The 18,644-nt window shown below is 42.5% G+C and overlaps 1 protein-coding gene across 6 annotated transcripts in view; it reads right to left on the bottom strand.

Annotated features, from left to right (window-relative positions):
- Positions 1-18,644, bottom strand: part of EVC2 (EvC ciliary complex subunit 2) — a 144,543-nt gene that overhangs the window by 84,729 nt on the left and 41,170 nt on the right. For all 6 annotated transcript variants that reach the window (XR_012645330.1, XM_074992467.1, XM_074992468.1 and 3 more), the window contains 2 exons: positions 8,840-8,974; positions 6,362-6,513 (listed from right to left, as the gene is read on the bottom strand). Coding sequence is in view for 5 of the 6 variants with exons in the window: in XM_074992467.1 (XP_074848568.1) it covers positions 6,362-6,513; positions 8,840-8,974 (287 nt within the window). In the remaining variant the exon portion in view is untranslated. The remainder of the gene's footprint in view (positions 1-6,361; positions 6,514-8,839; positions 8,975-18,644) is intronic.

The raw sequence follows: 18,644 nt of genomic DNA, 5'->3' as shown, positions 1-18,644 counted from the left end.
TACTAAGAATGCAAAACAACTTATATTATTAGTGTGTCTTACAATGGGCATCTGCAATATGAGAGATCATCAGACCAAATTAGTTAAGTACTTATTAAGTGCAACTAGGCAAGTACACATGAAGTTGTTTGATGAGATAGTACAAATAAGTTTGGTTCTCAAAGCTGTTCTCTTGATATTGCAACATACCATATCCCAAAGATGTTCCTATACATAAATACTCATCTGATGCTCCTAGTTTATTTAATGCTCCATGCTTTTTTGATGCAGCAGTTACAAAAGACAAAAAGACTCTCCCACTTATGAACCTCTTTACCACCTCCTTAGCTATTATAGAATTTGAACCAAACATTAAATCAGTTCCAAACATGCCTACCCCAGCAATACAAACAGAGGAAAACATGAATAATTATGACAGGTGTAGGTGTACAGACTGAAGGGTGCACCTACAGAATTGGACAGTGAACCAAATCTGAATAAAATTACAGTTTCTGGCAAGCTGAAAACATACAGGCTAATATTACTGAGAACCTGTCAAGAGGTGATGAATTCCCTACCTGAATAGCCCATCCTTTGGCATAGAATAATGACAAAGCTAATCCTAGATCAGGGAGCCTTAGACCTGCTCCTAAGAGCTGGGCTGAGGAGGAGGCCATCTCCTATACACATCTTATAGTATTAGCATATGAACAAAAACTATGCCTGAGCGCCTGCATACCCTGCTTTCTATGTAAGACAATAGCAAAACACACACAGATTTCAGTTGAATTGGAACCAAAATGCTTGGAGCTGAGAAACATCTAGTTAAATTACTCTCTAATCCAGGACTATCTTCCTCCCTGGAGAGGGGGTTGGTGCTCTATGTGAGAAATTAGATGGGCAAAACTGTTCTGCATATTTCATCCAAATATGACTCTAGAATATGAATTTCACACCAATTCTGAATATCTGGCCATTTGCCAGTTCCTGTTATCCAAGTAAGGCACAATTCTCTACTGTCTTACACCTTGCAGAGAAATTTATTGATATGCAGAGCAATGTAAAACACAGCCCTTCTAATTTGGTTAGGAATACACACCCACTTTGTAGCAACAAGACAGAACAAGGCCTCGGGGTTCCTCGATGCTACAATAAACCAAGCAAGCAATGGAAATTCACATCCTTAAGTTACCATAACTTGTTTTGTTTTATTAATTTTGCATAAAGATACTTTATACTTTTCCAGTATAAAGTCAAGTGAAATTGTGGCTGTGACTGTTGAGTAGTAAAACACAAATGTGATCTCTATTTTATATTGCCAGTTTTTTAAATGGAGATGCACTTCTCATAGAACTGGAAGGGACCTTGGGAGGTCATCGTGTCCAGTCCCCTGCCCTCTTGGCAGGACCAAGAACCATCCCTGACATCCCTGACAGATTTTTTCTTAACCCATTTGCCCCAGACCCCTAAATGGCCTCTATCCTTGAATGGCACTGCCCAACTGTAACATTTTATCTAGTATGAATTTTATTTCAATGTACACTGATATTTATGCACACAAAAATTCAGGTCCTCCAGGGTGTTTGCCTCACTCAACAACATGGGGCCCAGGTCTCTTGCTTGCTTGGATTAGAGCAGGCGTGTCCAACCTGCGGCCCTGGACACCTAGTAATGTGGCCCCACAAGACTGTAAACTTTTAACATTATTGTATGATTTATGTGCATTAACTATATTATATATTTTGTACATGGCCCAAGACTATCTTCACTCAATGCAGCCCAGGCAAGCCAAAAGGTTGGACACCCATGGATTAGAGTAAATAGGGAAGCCTGTCACTTGAAGTCTTTAAATCATGACTTCTGGCCTACAGTGAGGCTATGTCTACACTTGCAGCGATTTCCTGCTGACAATTTTGTCAGCAACAGAAAAGCACTGGTTTGTTTCATGCTATTTTCCATAGGTGTCAGAACATGTTTATACAGGTAGCACTTGCATCACGGATAAGGAGAGCGCGTTGTGGTGGCTATCCCACTATGCACTGCTCTCGGACACAAAGCAAATAATTATTCTGGCAATGGTGGATTTGTGCGTGTGAGACAGCCAAAGGAAGCAACCAGCCTCGAGGCAGAAGGAGCCCCCTGTCTGACTTCACAGCAAATACTGCCTGCCTGCCTCTGTACACATACTGGGAGGCAGCAAGAGCATTCCACATTAATGGTTTGTTTGTCAAGCTGGCTCAGTGGCCCCTGGCTGGGGCGGGTGCACCTGGCCCAGCCCCAGTGCCCCCCCCACACCCTGTGGAGGATGAGCCCATGGCACCACCACCCCACACCTGCCTCCCCATGGTCCCAGCCCCATTGTAGCCCTGAACCCAGGGCAGAAAGGGCTCCTGGCTCCCCACGCCACTGGGAGACTGAGGCTTCTCCCATCCCAGTTCCCCTCCAAGTTCAGTCTCCCCGTCCAGCCCCCCACCTCCTCTCTGTTCCCCCCATGCATTGAAAATAGTTTGACATGTTGTGTTTTCCAAATACATTTATTCCCCCAAAGTAAAGTTTAATGTTCCCACCCTACCCCTGAGTCCCTGGTGCGTGGTGGGAAAGTGGGAGGGGGTGCGTTTGGTGGGGGATTATGAGGGGTGAGGGAGTGAGGGGGGCAGTGGTGCGAAGTGTGGCTGGCAGGGTCAGGGCATGCCCTGCATAGAGGCCTGGCACAAGGCCTCCCAGACCTTGACCCCATCCCCCTGGGCCTCATGGCATGGGACAGCAGGCAGCTGTTCGTACCCAGCCCCGAGGTCCGCAGCCCAGCCCTGGATGAAGGGCTCCCGCCTGCCCTCCACAAAAGTGTGGAGGGCACAGCAGGCAGCGATCACCAAGGGGACGTTTGGGAGGCTGACATCCAGCCTTGTGAGGAGGCTGCAAAACCTCCCCTTCAGCCTCCCAAACGCCTGCTCTACTGCGCCTTTGGTGTGGTTGAGGAGGCTGTTAAAGTTGTTCTGGGCCAGTGTGGTGCATCCACTATAGGGCTGCATGACCCACAGGTGCAGTGGAGCATTGTGACATTCCCAAGCAGGAGCTCCCATGGTGGGGGACATATGTGCCCTCCTGCATCTGGTGATCCAGCCATGAATTCCAGAACACCTGGGCGTCATCTGCCCTGCTCAGCCACCCCACGCAAACATCCAGGCAACGGCCCCTCGCATCCACCAGGGCCTGGAGTACCACCGAGAGGTACCCCTTCCTGTTAATGTAGGCGCCCCTGCTATGGTCCGGAGTCTGAATCACCACATGCATCCTGTCCAGGGCTCCGAAACAAATGGGGAACCCCAGATCCGTGAACCCAGCAAGGGCAGTGTCCAGATACGCCAGGGTGACAATGCATTGCAGAAGCACCATCTTGATGGCTCAGATGACCTGAGGGCCCTGGCCAGGTCCTGAAGGCTGAGTCCTATGCAGGTGACCTGGCTGCACCGCTCAAATAGCGCGGAGATCAGCATGGCCAGGAGGCTGACCAGGGTGGAGAAGAGATCCTCCTCGGGGAGGGTGTGGGCGGGCATGTTGGTCTGCTTTTCTCCCCAGCACGTGGTCTGCCCTACTGTCTGCAGCTTGTCAGCCTTGAGCACGTGCAGGGTGCGGTTGTTGGGAGGGGCCCTTAAAGGGGTCAGCTGGCCAAGAACCTGCAAGAGCTTGTCGGCCATGTGATCCCTTGCCTGCATCATTTCCTGGTCCCTCACTTCAAAGTAGGGGCTACTGTGTAGACACTCTACTTCAAAGTTACTTACTTTGAAATCAGAAACTTTGAAGTTACTTTGTAGTGTAGACGTGGCCTAAGAATACTCAACAGAACATCACTCTATTATTGTTCTAAAGGGTTTTCTTAACTACTATGATCAAAAATGTAGTTAAAACATTTATACAGATTGAAACTGTTCTGAGTCACAAGCCTGATGTTAGGCAAAGGAAGAGACAAATAAGGGAAGGCAGCTATAAGCACACAGAAATGGAAGGCAGTATAAGAAAAATAACTCGGGAGGGGAAGTCGTGAAAGACAAAGACAGACAATAAAAACCATTAAAATAGCACAGTCCTAAGAAATATATACAAACTGAGGCTTTAATCTACTGTATGAGTCCCATTCTATGAACATTCTTATTCAAGAGAGTTACAACAATATTTACCTCTCTCAGGTATTTGAAGAGTAAGACATTTTAAGAGTCTCTTTTTTCAAATTAGTCAAATATTTCTCATCTCCAAGGCTACGTCGACACGTGCACGCTACATCGAAATAGCTTATTTCAATGTAGCGACATCGAAATAGTCTGTTTCGATGAATAACGTCTACACGTCCTCCAGGGCTGGCAACGTCGACGTTCAACTTCGACGTTGGGCAGCACCACATCGAAATAGGCGCTGCGAGGGAACGTCTACATGCCAAAGTAGCACACATCGAAATAAGGGTGCCTGGAACAGCTGCAGACAGGGTCACAGGGCGGACTCAACAGCAAGCCGCTCCCTTAAAGGGCCCCTCCCAGACACAGTTGCACTAAACAACACAAGATCCACAGAGCCGACAACTGGTTGCAGACCCTGTGCATGCAGCATGGATCCCCAGCTGCAGCAGCAGCAGCCAGAAGCCCTGGGCTAAGGGCTGCTGCAACACAGTGACCATAGAGCCACAAAGGGGCTGGAGAGAGAGCGTCTCTCAACCCCTCAGCTGATGGCCACCATGGCGGAACCCGCTATTTCGATGTTGTGGGACACGGATCGTCTACACGTGCCCTACTTCGACGTTCAACTTCGAAGTAGGGCGCTATTCCCATCCCCTCATGGGGTTAGCGACTTCAATGTCTCGCCGCCTAACGTCGATTTCAACTTCAAAATAGCGCCCAACACGTGTAGCCGTGATGGGCGCTATTTCGAAGTTGGCGCCGCTACTTTGAAGTAGTGTGCACGTGTAGACACGGCCCAAAAGAAATATTGCGATTCTAATATGAGCTACAACGGTATCTGAGCCTGCTACTCTTACCAATTTTAAAGACAGATTTTCTGAAAAACAATTAAAGACAAGACAAGACTGCCATGCAATTCACAGGGACAAATAGCCACATTACCATCGTATTACATAAATCACGAATTCATTTGTTTCACTTTCTTTGTAATCTGAAACAAATGACAAGAAACAACGTCACTCATTAGGCATTTGGAACCTCTTAGGAAAAAGCAAAGAACCCTTTGGCATCCATGCATCAACATTTCAGTGCTCTCATAACAGAATGTTACCTGAAACTTCATTTTCATGAAGGTCATCATGAGATTGCAGAAACAAATCTACCCTGTGTTCTTACATCAGGCCTTTTTCAAGCTTCTGCCAGAAAAGAGATGACCTTTAGTAGCTGTGTGTCTGTCAAAATCCTGACCTCCCTTTCGATAAAATAAACAGGATTTCTAGCTTCCATCTACTGTCCACATATACAACATTTTCCTTTGAAAGCTGGAAATTATCTCTTCTTCGATTCTGATCTAGGTAGTTGAAAGCACACTGAGGCCATGAATGTGAACATTTTTTCCAAGAAATACTACTATACAAAAATATATGAACCCAGAGCTTGCCTTTTTCTGTGAAGAAACAAGGCCATGCTGTTGCAAAGGGAAAATGTGCCCAACCATCACAGACTAGACTCTCAACATTTTCTTGTTCCCTGGTTTTGAACAAGCTTCCTGTGCTTTGTCATGGCCAACACTGTACGCATAAGGGGCTAAGACCAGAGGTAGTGGATGTTCTTTGAGCAGCACAATGAAGGGCTTGCCTACACAGGGAGTTTGGTTGCAGTAAGTCAAGGAATGCACTCACCTTACCATACTCTAACATGGCCTTTACTAACACATCATGCGGCTCCTGCTACAGACCCAGTAAAAATGTTTCACAGAAGTAAATCAAAGTGTATCATAGAACCCCAGTCTGCACTGTGTGCATGTGGCCATCCAGTGCACAATAAGCTACTGTGCTGTAGCTTCACAACTTGGCTTGCAATGCGCTAATCTGCCAGGTAGACAAGCCTTTACGGTGCGGTTGACTTGGAAAACAAGTGCCTAGTATCCAGATTGAACTGTAACTTCTATATATAATGCATTTTAAAAATATGCCTGCATTAGAATCATAGAAGAGTAGGACTGGAAGGGACCTCGAGAGGCCATCGAGTCCAGCCCCCTGCCCTCATGGCAGGTTACTGTGGATGCCAATTTATTAATAGAATCAACAGCTTCAGGTTGTGGAGAGGTATCTCAAGAGAATTTATCTGAGAGATCTACAGGACTGATGTTCAGTATCATGTGCATGAGATGTTTTGTTGGTATGAAGTAAAATGCAGTAAAAGTGAATTCTTACTCTTCTAAAGCTTGAAGCATGTTCTTGGAGTCTTCAAAAACCAGTATCTCAATGATTTGGTCATTCATAATAGTATCTTCGTTAAAGGGATCTCCTGAATTAAACTGTGAATACTCCAGCTTGTGTTCTAGAGTAGGATCATACTGTATCTCCTAAGTAAACACAAAAAAGGAAATATTAGACTACAAGCTGTATCCACCCAACAACTGTATTGTTGCTGGTGAAGGGATTCCCATTTATTCCAACAGGAGTTTGTGTGGATGCTGTGTTTTGGTATACAACTGAGCAGGAACCTAACTGATGAAAACCACCAGTGGGATTTAGGTTGTTAAGCTCCTAAATAAGTTAAGACATTGCAATACTGAAGGCTGTAAGACCTAAATGCCTTTAAAAATCTGGGCGAAAGCCCACTGAAGTCAACAGAAGTCTATCCTTGGCTTCAGTGGGCTTTGGACCAGATTAACTGACTTATTTTCCACTCAATCCCTAGCACCATCCTATTATTTGTATTATGTTATAAACAACCTTTTACATATGCTTGTTGAACAAAACTGCACATAATTCTGTTTGCAGTGCCGTACTCATGCTGGCCCAAGAGATGAGTGAAAAAGTTGGAGAGGTAATTGATACTCTTTAAAGGACCAACTTTGGAACCAAGGTAGACTACAAGTGGAGACAAACCATGGAGCTTGCCCACAGTGATCAGTAATGTGCATTACAGGGAATGAGTTCTAAAGCACAACACATGCTGTGTACTAAGTGGCCCAAGTAGACCTCAACAGCACTATGTCAACGTGTATTGGGAACTTTTAGTGTGGCCCAACAAGATCTACATGGGCCAGATAGCCCACAGCACAATGATGTGCTTTAGAATTCACACTCTTCAACACGCACTGCCATGAAGGGTCGACAAGCACTTCTTTTGGCAGACTCTTATAATGTTTCCAGTCAGAACACAAAGACCTAATATCTTAATTTAAATATCTACAACAAATGACGAACATGGGACAAAACTTAAAAGAGTTTCAGGCATTCTTTGAACATCACAAAAGGAGGAGAAAGGGATTTTTAAAATTAATTATTCTGTGCTTTACAGTTTGAATTTTAAGTACAGTTTGATTTTAAAAAAAGGGGATACAAGGCCCACAATCATTTATGTTAAGAAAGGAAAAAATAGTTCACATTTGTACAAACTAAAATACAAAGAGGTATTTAGCAAAATAACTGCATCAGCTTTACCTTCTGGGACCTTGAATTCAGTCATGCTTCATTGGAACTTCCCAAAACTTCTGCCCCCAAGAACAGGAGTTTTAAAATCACCCACTTTTCCAATTCAGTTTTTCCTTCCCCAGTCTAAGCTCTGCCCCCGCACCCCGCTCCCTGTCACCCTTGTCCACTGAAGCATAGTGTTGGGCAGCTCCACATGCCCTTCAGTCACTCAGCCTCAAACTAAAATGAATACTTCAGACTGCATCTGAAAGTATCTATTTATAGCACAGAACAGCAAGTGACAACAGCCATCAGTTGAAACAAAGGAAGACCCTTAGGCAACAGCAGCTTCCCCTAAGTTTAATAAATCATTTGTTATTTTCTAAATTTGTAATGCCATGAACCAAACCCAAAGCACCGAAGTATATTTGTCTCAGTGTGATGCCTAGCTGATATCCTTCTCTCCAGATTTGTCCCAGGGAACTACAGCTTGTGGGCTCTTTTGGATTTAAATCTAATTCATACAGAAGGAATAAAACAGCTTGCAAGTAAGCCGTAACCTCCCAAATCCTACTGGGAGGATGTCTTATGCCATAAACCTTTCCAAAAGCCTTTATTTAGCCACTGACCCTGAAGATTCAGCAAAAACCAGAGGGAAAGCTTCACACTGTAGAAGTCAGTAAGTGAGTGAGGAAGAAACATGTTATTCCAGTTTAGGAAACAAGTCAGAAGAACTCCTGAGGTAGCGTGAAGGACATATGGGTTGGCTTTCATACCACTTCCCTTCCTTCCAGCCACAGACCTCATGTTTGCCTAAACCTAACCATGTTGAGATAGCTTTCCAGCAAACCATCTCTTGTAACTCATCTGATAGACTGCTAAATTCTGAGGCCACAAGCAAAATCCATACTGTAGGTGAGGGAAGAACAGCTATTTTATCTATTAGCAGTATGTCTACATAAGGAAAAATGGTCATGATTTAAAATGTGTTGACATGTTTTAATTCTTCTGTTTTTCAATACTCCTTAATACATACTGTATGCATGGGTTAACACCTTTAAAATGTGATAGATGATTACAGCCACTCTAAGGTTGACCATTTCAAAGACAAAGCAGATGTGCATTACCTCAGATTATAACTGAATAGCTCAATTTACCTTTCCCCTGCCAACTTTTCAAAATTGCAGGTTAGTCACTGAATTACTTAACTCCATTTTGGGACATCATTCATTAGAAGATAAAAAAGTTTGTTGTAGAACTATGACTCACCTGTTTTTTATTAAGGAAACTCCATTTTAATCTTCTCGTTTGGTAAACAACAAAAAAGGCAACACACATTAATACAAAAGAAATAACAAAAGCTATGAAGAATCCTGAAGCATGGATACCATGGCTGTACAAAACCTGAAATTGAAAGAACGTAATAGGTAAACCACATTCTTACCAGAGCATGCAAAAATCAGGCACAGATTGTAGCTGTAATTGATATATTAAATTACTTCTAACAATCTTCACAATAACATGGAATTACTAAGCAGTAAGACATAATAATAGTTCTACTAAGATTTTCAAAAAAAATTTTTCATAAATTTTAAATCCATAAGGGAGCATTGTGCTCACCTAGCCTCAACAACTGCTTAACACAAGCTACAGAAACCTCTCCTCAGTTAAATATTGGCCAATACAACTTCTGAGTGGTCAAATACTTCTTCGATGACTTTCAGAAGTATTAAGCACTCAGTAAAAGTTAATAGCAGGTGGGAATGTTCAGCAACTTGGAAAAACAGTCTGAAATTGAATCCCTGAAATTAGAAGCCACTGTTGAAAATCTGCTCTTAAATAATCAAAGTAAAAAGCTTTTAAACAACTTATGTGTGTGATGAGTGCTTTATTCACAAGTGTCAAAGCTACTCAATTTGTTCACATACTTATGGAGGTAACTGCATGTGCCAGAGACAAGACTGGAAACCAGGAGTCAAGAAGCACAAGCCTAAGGGTTAGGTTTTGAATAATCTCTTTTCAGTTCACTTTATTTCTATATAATGGGCATAATGACTCTCATGAAAATGGCAACACGCAATTCAGCTCTAAGATCTCTGGATGAGAGGTAACATGTAGCCAATCTGATATCATTTCATTGCACACGAATAACCTTTGTCATGATTCAACTTCTAAATAACTAACATCTGTAAACATAACAAAACAGCAGAAATGTACCACATCTGTAAACATGGCATCTTCAATTTATTAACATGCTGTCTCTAAGCATGGTGCATTTAGAGTGAAAGCACTCCATGAAGTCAGTAGTAATTGTCACTCTGCGTGTACGTGCGTGTGTGAGAAAAGAATTTATGAAATCAAGCAGTTGTTTTCAAATGGATTTATCTCTGTCTAAGACAGCAGAATTTAGCACCTTATTTTCAGCTGTGGGACAAAATCCTGCAAACCTAACTTATCTGCATAGACATACTAACTCAAAGGATTTGGCCCTATAAACTTTTAAAGAGATGATCTCATCTGTGTAGCTAAAGAATTGACAAAAACACTGCTCTCATTAGAGTATCAGAAAACACTCACTGTGACCTTTTAATATATTTCTGAACTCTGATTCAGTTCACTTAAAAAAAGAGAGTCAAACTTAACAGTCTCACTCAGTTCAGATTCAGTAACTTTTCTGTATTTAGAAGATACCTGAACCACTAACACAGGCCATTAATTTGCTACTCTCTGGCTGGGTCTACATTTGCCCCCACCTTCGAAGGGGGCATGTTAATCAGGGTAATGGGAGATTACTAATGAAGTGCTGCAGTGAATATGCAGCACTTCATTAGGCTACTTCTCCTCTGCAGCAACTTCGAAGTGCCCACGCTACTTCCAAATGCCTTTATTCCCCAAAATTTTGAGAAGTAAAGGCACTTCGAAGTAGTGCAGGCACTTTGAATTGCCCGTTGCTACATGCATGCTGGCACTTTGAAGTTTGACACTTGGAAGTTGCCAAGGGGTAGAATTAGCCTAATGAAGTGCTCCACATTCAGCGCAGCACTTTATTAGTAATCTCCCATCACCCTGATTAACACGTCCCCTTCGAAGTTGGGGCAAGTGTAGACAAGCCTTATGAGATTAGAAAGTAGGTCCCAAAGCTCAATTGACAGTTTTATATTTGAAAAGCTCTTGACTGACAAACCAATTGTCTGACTTGTGTATTACTTTCAGTCCTGCTTATTCTACAATAATGAAACACAGAACACATGAAGCACTTCATGAATTAATGCAAAATGAATTAAACAGCTATGTGAATAATTTTGTCTTGAATAATTTCATGTGCCTAATGATGCCTGAAACTACTAAATGACAAAGCCAGTCATTTATCCATTTCACTAATAAATTACTAATATCTTAATATTTAGAAGTTGTTTTTCCTCATCTTATATTTCCTCCCTTCTGAATTTCAGCCATGTAATTTCTGAATGACATCCCTTTGCAGTATCTTCTGCTCCTAAGAAGTAAGTCCTTGAAATCCAGGCAGACATGAAAACCACTCTTATTCCCTCCTGTTAATAGCCATACTCCAAACCGCAAATTAATCTCTCTTTCGGTTTAAGTAAAGTTACATATTATGGCACTGAAATATCAAACTCGTATTCATTTGTAACATTACTTTAGAACAGTGGTTCCCAAATTTTGTGGCATCATGCTCCCGTTTTGATTTTCAGGAAACTCTCATGCCTCCTCACCTCTTCTTTACCATCATCCAGCCCCCCCTTTAACAAAAAATTCAATTCATAATTTAAAATAAACACAAAAATTTGATCTAAAAAGGTTATTTAAAGTTAAAAATAAGCACAAATAGTTTTTCTTGGCCCCTTGAAGGTGTTTGTTGCCGCTCCAGCTGGCCAGCTGCCTGAGCCCTGTGTCAACTGCCAGAACTGAGCACGACAGCTAACCACCCGCCTGAGACCTGCGCTGCTAGAGCCACCTGCCCAAGCCCCATGCCACTGGCGCCAGCCAGCCACCCCTGCCAGCTGCCCCAGCCAGCCACCTGCCCGCCTGCCAGGTGCCTGAGCTGCTGGGACCAGCTGCCCGCCTACCAGCCACTCACCCCAGCCATGGGCCAGCTGCCTGAGCTGCCCACCCAAGCCACATGCTACCAGGGCCAGCCACCCAAGCCCCATGTTGCTGGGGCCAGCTACCTGCCTACCAGCCCAAGCCGCCCAAGTCCCACACTGCTGGGGTCAGCTGTCCACCCGTCAGCCCGAGCCCCATGCTGCTGGGTCCAGCTGCCAGCCCAAGCCACCCAGCTGAGCTCCTTCCATCCCCGAAAGCCAGGCACCACCAGCCCCTTGTTCTTACCTCATCCCCCTTGCCACACCTCCCCCACACCCTCCATCTAACCCCATTCTCTTCCTCCCCCCGACACCCCACACTCACTCATCTTTTCAGAAAGCAGCTAGCTCCACATGGGTCTTTGCCAGCTGCCTGCTTTTTATAGCTGCTGCACCAGGTCACCCACTTAAAATGGCAGGGGCTGAGAGCCGAAAGCAAAGGCAGGCTCTTTCTTCAGGTGGGGGGAATGATGTGGGGGCTGAGTCACCTTGCACCCCCCTGGAATTTCTTCACACCCTCCTGGGGGGCATGCCCCCCAGTTTGGGAAACCATGCTTTAGAATATCCAATAATTCATCTCCCATACATCCTTCACAGAGCTACAGCCTTATATCCCCTCCACACCAAACAGACTGACCAGGCACTTAGCTAACCTACACATACTTATATACTTTAAAAAGATTTGCACAGAAGTCATTATCTCCAGCCTCCTAACTACTTTAGTTGCTCTATAAGGATGGTGATGAACCCAAGACACTGCGCACCCCATACTCTGCTGGAGCCATGCTCAGCAGAATTGGTCAAGATGGAGCTCGCTTGCCTTCAAAGAGTGGAATCTGCAATAGAACATATGCCAGAAGAAGCACTGGGCCCATGCCCACCTTCCCCATCACAGACACCTTTTCATGAAATAGCCTGAGTTTGTTAAACTTCTCAGTAGGCCAGGAAGATTGACAATTTACCTATGATGTGGAGGGGTATGAAGGAAGTATTTTGGGGGTCTGAGTATGGATAGAGGATACATTTTTGTTGAGCAGTTAGTTGATAAAAATATTTTTAATCAAAAGAAGACTAACTTTTATCGAAGGCATCATGAGCATTTAATAAGTGATTCCTGTATATGTTTAATAGGAATCTAAATAAAATAAATCTGAAATTAATGGGACCACTCACATGAGAAAGGTTTACAGGATTTACATGCTAGCAAGAAGGCCTCAAATTAGCAAGATACACAACTGTAGGCCTAACTTCAGACTTGGTGGAAAGCCAAATAAAGCCAATAGCACCAGTCTTGTGCCTGAAATGACTAACACACTTAAGGATCTTTCTGAATCAGAAATCAAAAAAAGGAAACAAAATCCCTCCATATATTATCACTAGAGCCCAGTAAATCTGCAGATATACGCTTTTCTAGATGCAGGTATCTACATCTGTGGATGTGCATGCAGATATCCCCGGCTCATTTTTGTGGACACAAATTTTGTATCTAAAACCCTGAAAATTTGCAGATATCACTTTATATCAGCAGGTATTTGCATCCACAGATGTTTATGCAGATATTTCTGGTTCATTTTTTAGGATACAGATGCAGATACATATTTTGTGTCCTCGCAGGGCTCTAATTATCAGCTCTGTGCACTAAATAAAGTGCCCCAAATGTTCGAGTTATTTCAGAATTGCCCAGACATCAAGGCTGTTTATAAAAGGATGGCTTGGACAACTCCCACCCCCACATATTCAAGTTCTAATGGGAAGATTTTCAATTCAAGTCAATTCAGTCTTTCACAAGAAAATACTATTGGTGCTGCTGGAGGGATGGCTCTGTCTGTGACTGAACAAACTCAAGAATATCTAAATTCATATCAAACATTAATGATTTGATGTTGCTATAAACCATAGTGAAAAACAGGGAATTTGATGGAATTTATTATAATTAAATTAAGGAATAGTCAACATCTCCTACCTTTATACAAATAAGTGCTACAGCTTTGAGCAGCATACTCTAAGCTTTAAAGACAAAGTTTATGCAAAGGGCAATCCTGTTCAGGAAAGAAGGGGAGGAAGTCATATTGGTTTCCTTTAAAGGAATATGTGCAATCAAGCATGTTTTTGTTACCAGGTAGTGAAATACTTCTGTGCTTGGGGGAGGGGGGGGAACAATAACATAACAGCAAATAAAAGGAGCTGAAACCAAGTAGTGTGAAAGGACAGTTGATCACAAAGGGCTTGTCTGCACTTGCCCCCAACTTCGGAGGGGGCATGGTAATCAGGGCCATGGGAGATGACTAATGAAGTACTATGATGAATATGCAGCACTTCCAGAGATTACTAAAAGAAGTGCTGCGGTGAATATGCAGCACTTAATTAGGCCAATTTTCCCCGAGGCCAACTTCGAAGCTTCAAATTTAGAAGTGCTGACATGAGCATAGCCATGAGAACTTCGAAAAACCCATGCTACTTCAAAGTCCCTTTACTCCTCAAACTTTGAAGTAATGCAGGCACTTTGAAGAGCCCATGGCTACACGCACACCAGCACTTTGAAGTTTGAAGCTTTGAAGTTGCCACGAGGGAAAATTAGCTTAATGACGTGCTGCGTATTCATGGCAGCACTTCATTAGTAATCTCCCAGGGCCCTGATTATCACGCCCCCTTTGAAGTTCAGGGCAAGTGTAGACACAGCCAACATGAAATAATCAGAAATTGCACTATTTTATCAATAAGGCACAAACACAGCTCAAATATACAGACCAAAGTTCAAGCAATGTTGCTAAAACAGAAGAACAGAAATGGAAGACTTAAAGGTACGTCTGCATTAAAAGCATTTGCTTATAGAAGTTACTGTCGGAAGAGACGTTCTGACAAAACTTCTGCCAACAGATTGCATCTAAACATAAACGTGGATTGATCTTTTGATCCACTCTGTCAACAAAAGGAGACAGAAAGCAAGCAATTCATTTCCATTGGACATTTCAATTGTCCAGAAGGAGCATGTGTCACCATATTAGTCCATGCTAACACCTCCCAGAAGTGGAACAAAATTTAACCACACAGCAGAAATAGGATAAAATGGCTTCTCTCCTTCAGTATATTGCTAGTGAAAGCCAGAGGCAACAGCAAAGGAGAAGACTGAGGTTCTGGGATGGCCAGTCATCCAAATAAAATCACATATTTTTCTCAGGTAGGCACCTTTAACTGTCCCTTGCCATTTTTCAGCAATTCAGGCTACCTTCTATTTAGCAGTGGGAAAAGACTATAGTTATCTTCATCCTTCATTCAACTTGTGTTTGCAGTGTCAGCTCCTGCTGTGAGCAATAACTGAGCTGAAAGCTGATGGCTGAACAAGACCTAGTAGTAAGTAAAGATTTTCTCGAGTGACAACCCAGTCAACTGACCGCTTCGTGAAATGGGCAATTAATTTTAAGGTAGTGTACCTCCTTGTGAGTATGCTTTTAATACTCTGAGTTACAGCATGCATCCTTGTTTTGTGACAGGTTCCACTTGAGGTTATTGTAAAGTAGCTTTGAACTGCAACAGGAAATGTCTCACTTTCTATTGTAGACATGGCTTTAATCAAAACAACATCACCATCTCAAGATAATGATTACACATTTTTGATTGTGCTTTAGAAATTAACTGGAGATACACATCTTCTAGAACTGGAAGGGACCTTGGAAGGTCATCTAGTCCAGTCCCCTGCCCTCTTGGCAGGACCAAGCAGCATCCCTGACATCTATTTGCCCAATTCCTAAATGGCCTCCTCAAGTATTGAATGCATGACCGCAGGTTTAGCAGGCCAATGGTCAAACCACTGAGTTATCCCTCCCCCTTTTTTGATTATATTCCAAGAACCTGAAATGTTATGTTGAGAAATTTTCTAGTTTATATTTGCCAATTAATAATTAACACTATTTATTGCTTTTTAATGTCCTGTGCTATATTGGATGCTGTTAAGGCAGCAACTCTATAGTTATATTTCACCCATGAGGCTTTTCATTTCTTTAATTTTTTTTTTCATTAAAGCGACAGAAATTCAGAGAACCCTAAGAAAGGTGTTATGGGCGTTCAGTTAAGCAATTGCTTAACTAAGATTTATTTTATGGACCTCTCTTACTTCTGCCTCTGCTTCATGGTGTGAGCTTCTAGAAGCCACTATTGATCTGTTTTTCAGAGAGGCTGCACTGGCACTGACTTGAATGAAAGCTGTATGTGCAAAAAATGACAGATAGTCATGCCATGGGGGGCACAGTGTTTATTATTATGCAAACCCTGGGATAAACATAAAAGTAAAACTTTTGGCATGAACTCTGCTATCAAATCAGCTTCTTATTTTCCATTAAAAGCATTAAGCCAGAAACACAGGCAAGTAGTTTTCACAGTCACTAATGAGCAGAGCTGCAAGGCACCAGCTTTCTACTCAAAGAGCACTCACCTTTTTGTTAGGGCATGAAATTAACTTGTTAAAGGCAACCAAGCATTTTACTCCAGTGAAGCATAAGAGAAAATGCACAGGGTTTGTAAAACTTTAAAGAGTGGCATGTCAAGCATGTAACAAATGAAACCATTTGAGAACTGAAAGTTCTTTGGGAGTAACTGAAAACATGGTACTGCCGTAAATATGGAATTAATTTACTAACTCTCTACAGCAGAGATCAACTCACTGCCCAGGTACATAAAGCCACTGCCTTTTCATGGATTGCATGCACATGGATTTGGGCAATCTTGCATCTAAGAAACTAAACCAGGAGCATTAGTGACACTCTTATTAAGGATGAACTACAAACCAGGTCTCCTTCACTACTGATTTTCTTGTGGAAATCCATTGTTGTTTTCTTTTTCCTGAAATGTTTCATGCTTGATCTAAGTCCAGAGGGATTTACATTGTATGGAAAACAAATATCCGTTCAGCTGTTTGACCTCTATATTTTTAAACAGAATATACCACATACTTTCCCCCTTAAGGTCTAATGACAGATGTTATGCATAGAATCATAGACCACTAGAACGTGAAGGAACCTCAAGAGATCATCAAGTCCAGTCCCTTTCCCTCATAGCAGGATCATGCACCATTTATATCATCCCCGTTAGATACTTATCCAGCTGTTCTTAAATATCTCCAATGAGATAATCATTTCCACTAGCATTCACTGTGTTAGGCATCCAGACTCCATCTATCTTCTTGGTGAAGACAAAAAAATCATTAAGTACCTCTGCCATTTCTATATTTTCTGTCATTGTTTCTCAGTCTTCATTGAGCAACAGGAATACCCTGTCCTTCGTCATCTTCCTCCTTCTAATATACGTGCAGAATGTTTCCTTTATCCCTTCATGTCTCCAGCTAGACTGAGCTCATTTTGTGCTTTTGTCTTTCTAGATTTGCCCTTATGTTCTTCCTGTGTTATTTGTTTATATTCCTCCTTTGAATGTTAACCTGGTTTCCACTTTTTATACAATTTGTTTTTGATTTTTTTAAATCATCCAAGATCTCCTGGTAAAGCCAAGGGCTGGGTCTACATGAGTCCCTTCCTTTCGGAAGGGGCATGTTAATGAGCGGGTTTGAAAGATGCTAATGAGGCGCTGCCAAGAATATGCAGCACCTCATTAGCATATTGGCGGCCACGGTGATTCGAAAGTGCGGATTTTCAAATCGCACGCTGCCCATGGAGATGGGACCTTCCGAAAGGACCCCCCAGTTTTCAAAATCCTCTTTTACCTAACACCAAATAGGAAGAAGGGGCTTTCAAAAACTAGGGGGTCCTTTCGAAAGGTCTCCGTCTCCATGGGCAGTGCAGGTTTGGAAAAGCCACACTTTCAAATCGCCGTGGCTGCCATTATGCTAATGAGGTGCTGCATATTCATGGCAGTGCCTCATTAGCGTCTTTCAAACCCGCTCATTAACATGCCCCTTCCGAAAGGAAGAGGCTCGTGTAGACCCAGCCCTTGGCTTTACCAGGAGATCTTGGATGATCTAAAAATCAAAAACAAATTGTATAAAAAGTGGAAAATAGGTCAATATTCAAAGTAAGAATATAAACAAATACAGGAAGAACATGGGGCAAATCTAGAAAGACAAAAGCACAAAATGAGCTCTGAAAGGAAGGGGTTTGTGTAGACACAGGGCAGATGTTTGCTTGCCTCACTTCCTATTGGTCCTACACAGAGAAATGGTTTGCTCTTGTGCCCTTAGTAATGGCCCTTTGAAAAATTGTCAACTGTCTTCAACTGTTTTTCCCCTTAGTCTTGCTTTCCATGGGACATAACCTACCAACTCTCTGAGTTTACTGAAGTCAGCCTTCCTGAAATCCACTGTCTTCTTTTTACTGCTCTCCCTTCTACCACTCCTTCGAATCATGGACTTTATCATTTCATGATCACTTGCACCCAAGTGGCCTGCCATTTTCAAATTCTCAGACAGCTTCTCCTTATTCATTAAAATCAAATGTAAAACAGCTCCCCCCCAAGAAGTAGCTTTCTCCGCATTCTGAAATAAAAAAAAAAAGTCTCCTATGCATTCCAAGTACTTGTTGGATAATCTGTGCCTTGCTGTGTTCTTTTCCCAACAGATGTCTGGATAGTTGAAATTCCACAAGTTCTCTGCTTTGGATGATTTTGTTAGTTGTTTAGAAAAAGTCTAATCCACCTCATTTTCCTGATTAGGTGGTCTATAGTAGACCCCTACTAAGTCATCTCACCTGATACTCTCAACAGGTATCTTTCCTATGTCCATTTCAACCTCAGTCCAACTGCACACATTTTTTAATATATAAGACAACACCTCCTAACTTTTTTTTCCCTGCCTGTCTTTCCTGACCAAACTGTACCCTTCTACACCAATATTCCAATCGTGTATTATCCCACCAAGTCCCTGTGATATCAATTAAGTCATACTTTTATTTTTGCATGTATATCTCAAAAACTTGGTTGAACCAGATTTATTCTAATATAGCCTGTTTTGCAGATCTCACCGAGGTCTA

The sequence above is a fragment of the Carettochelys insculpta genome, chromosome 4, assembly GCF_033958435.1.
Source record: "Carettochelys insculpta isolate YL-2023 chromosome 4, ASM3395843v1, whole genome shotgun sequence".
Lineage (NCBI taxonomy): Eukaryota > Metazoa > Chordata > Testudines > Carettochelyidae > Carettochelys > Carettochelys insculpta.
The sequence above is the reverse complement of the archived record's forward strand: the minus strand, read 5'-3'. Positions and strand labels throughout refer to the sequence as shown.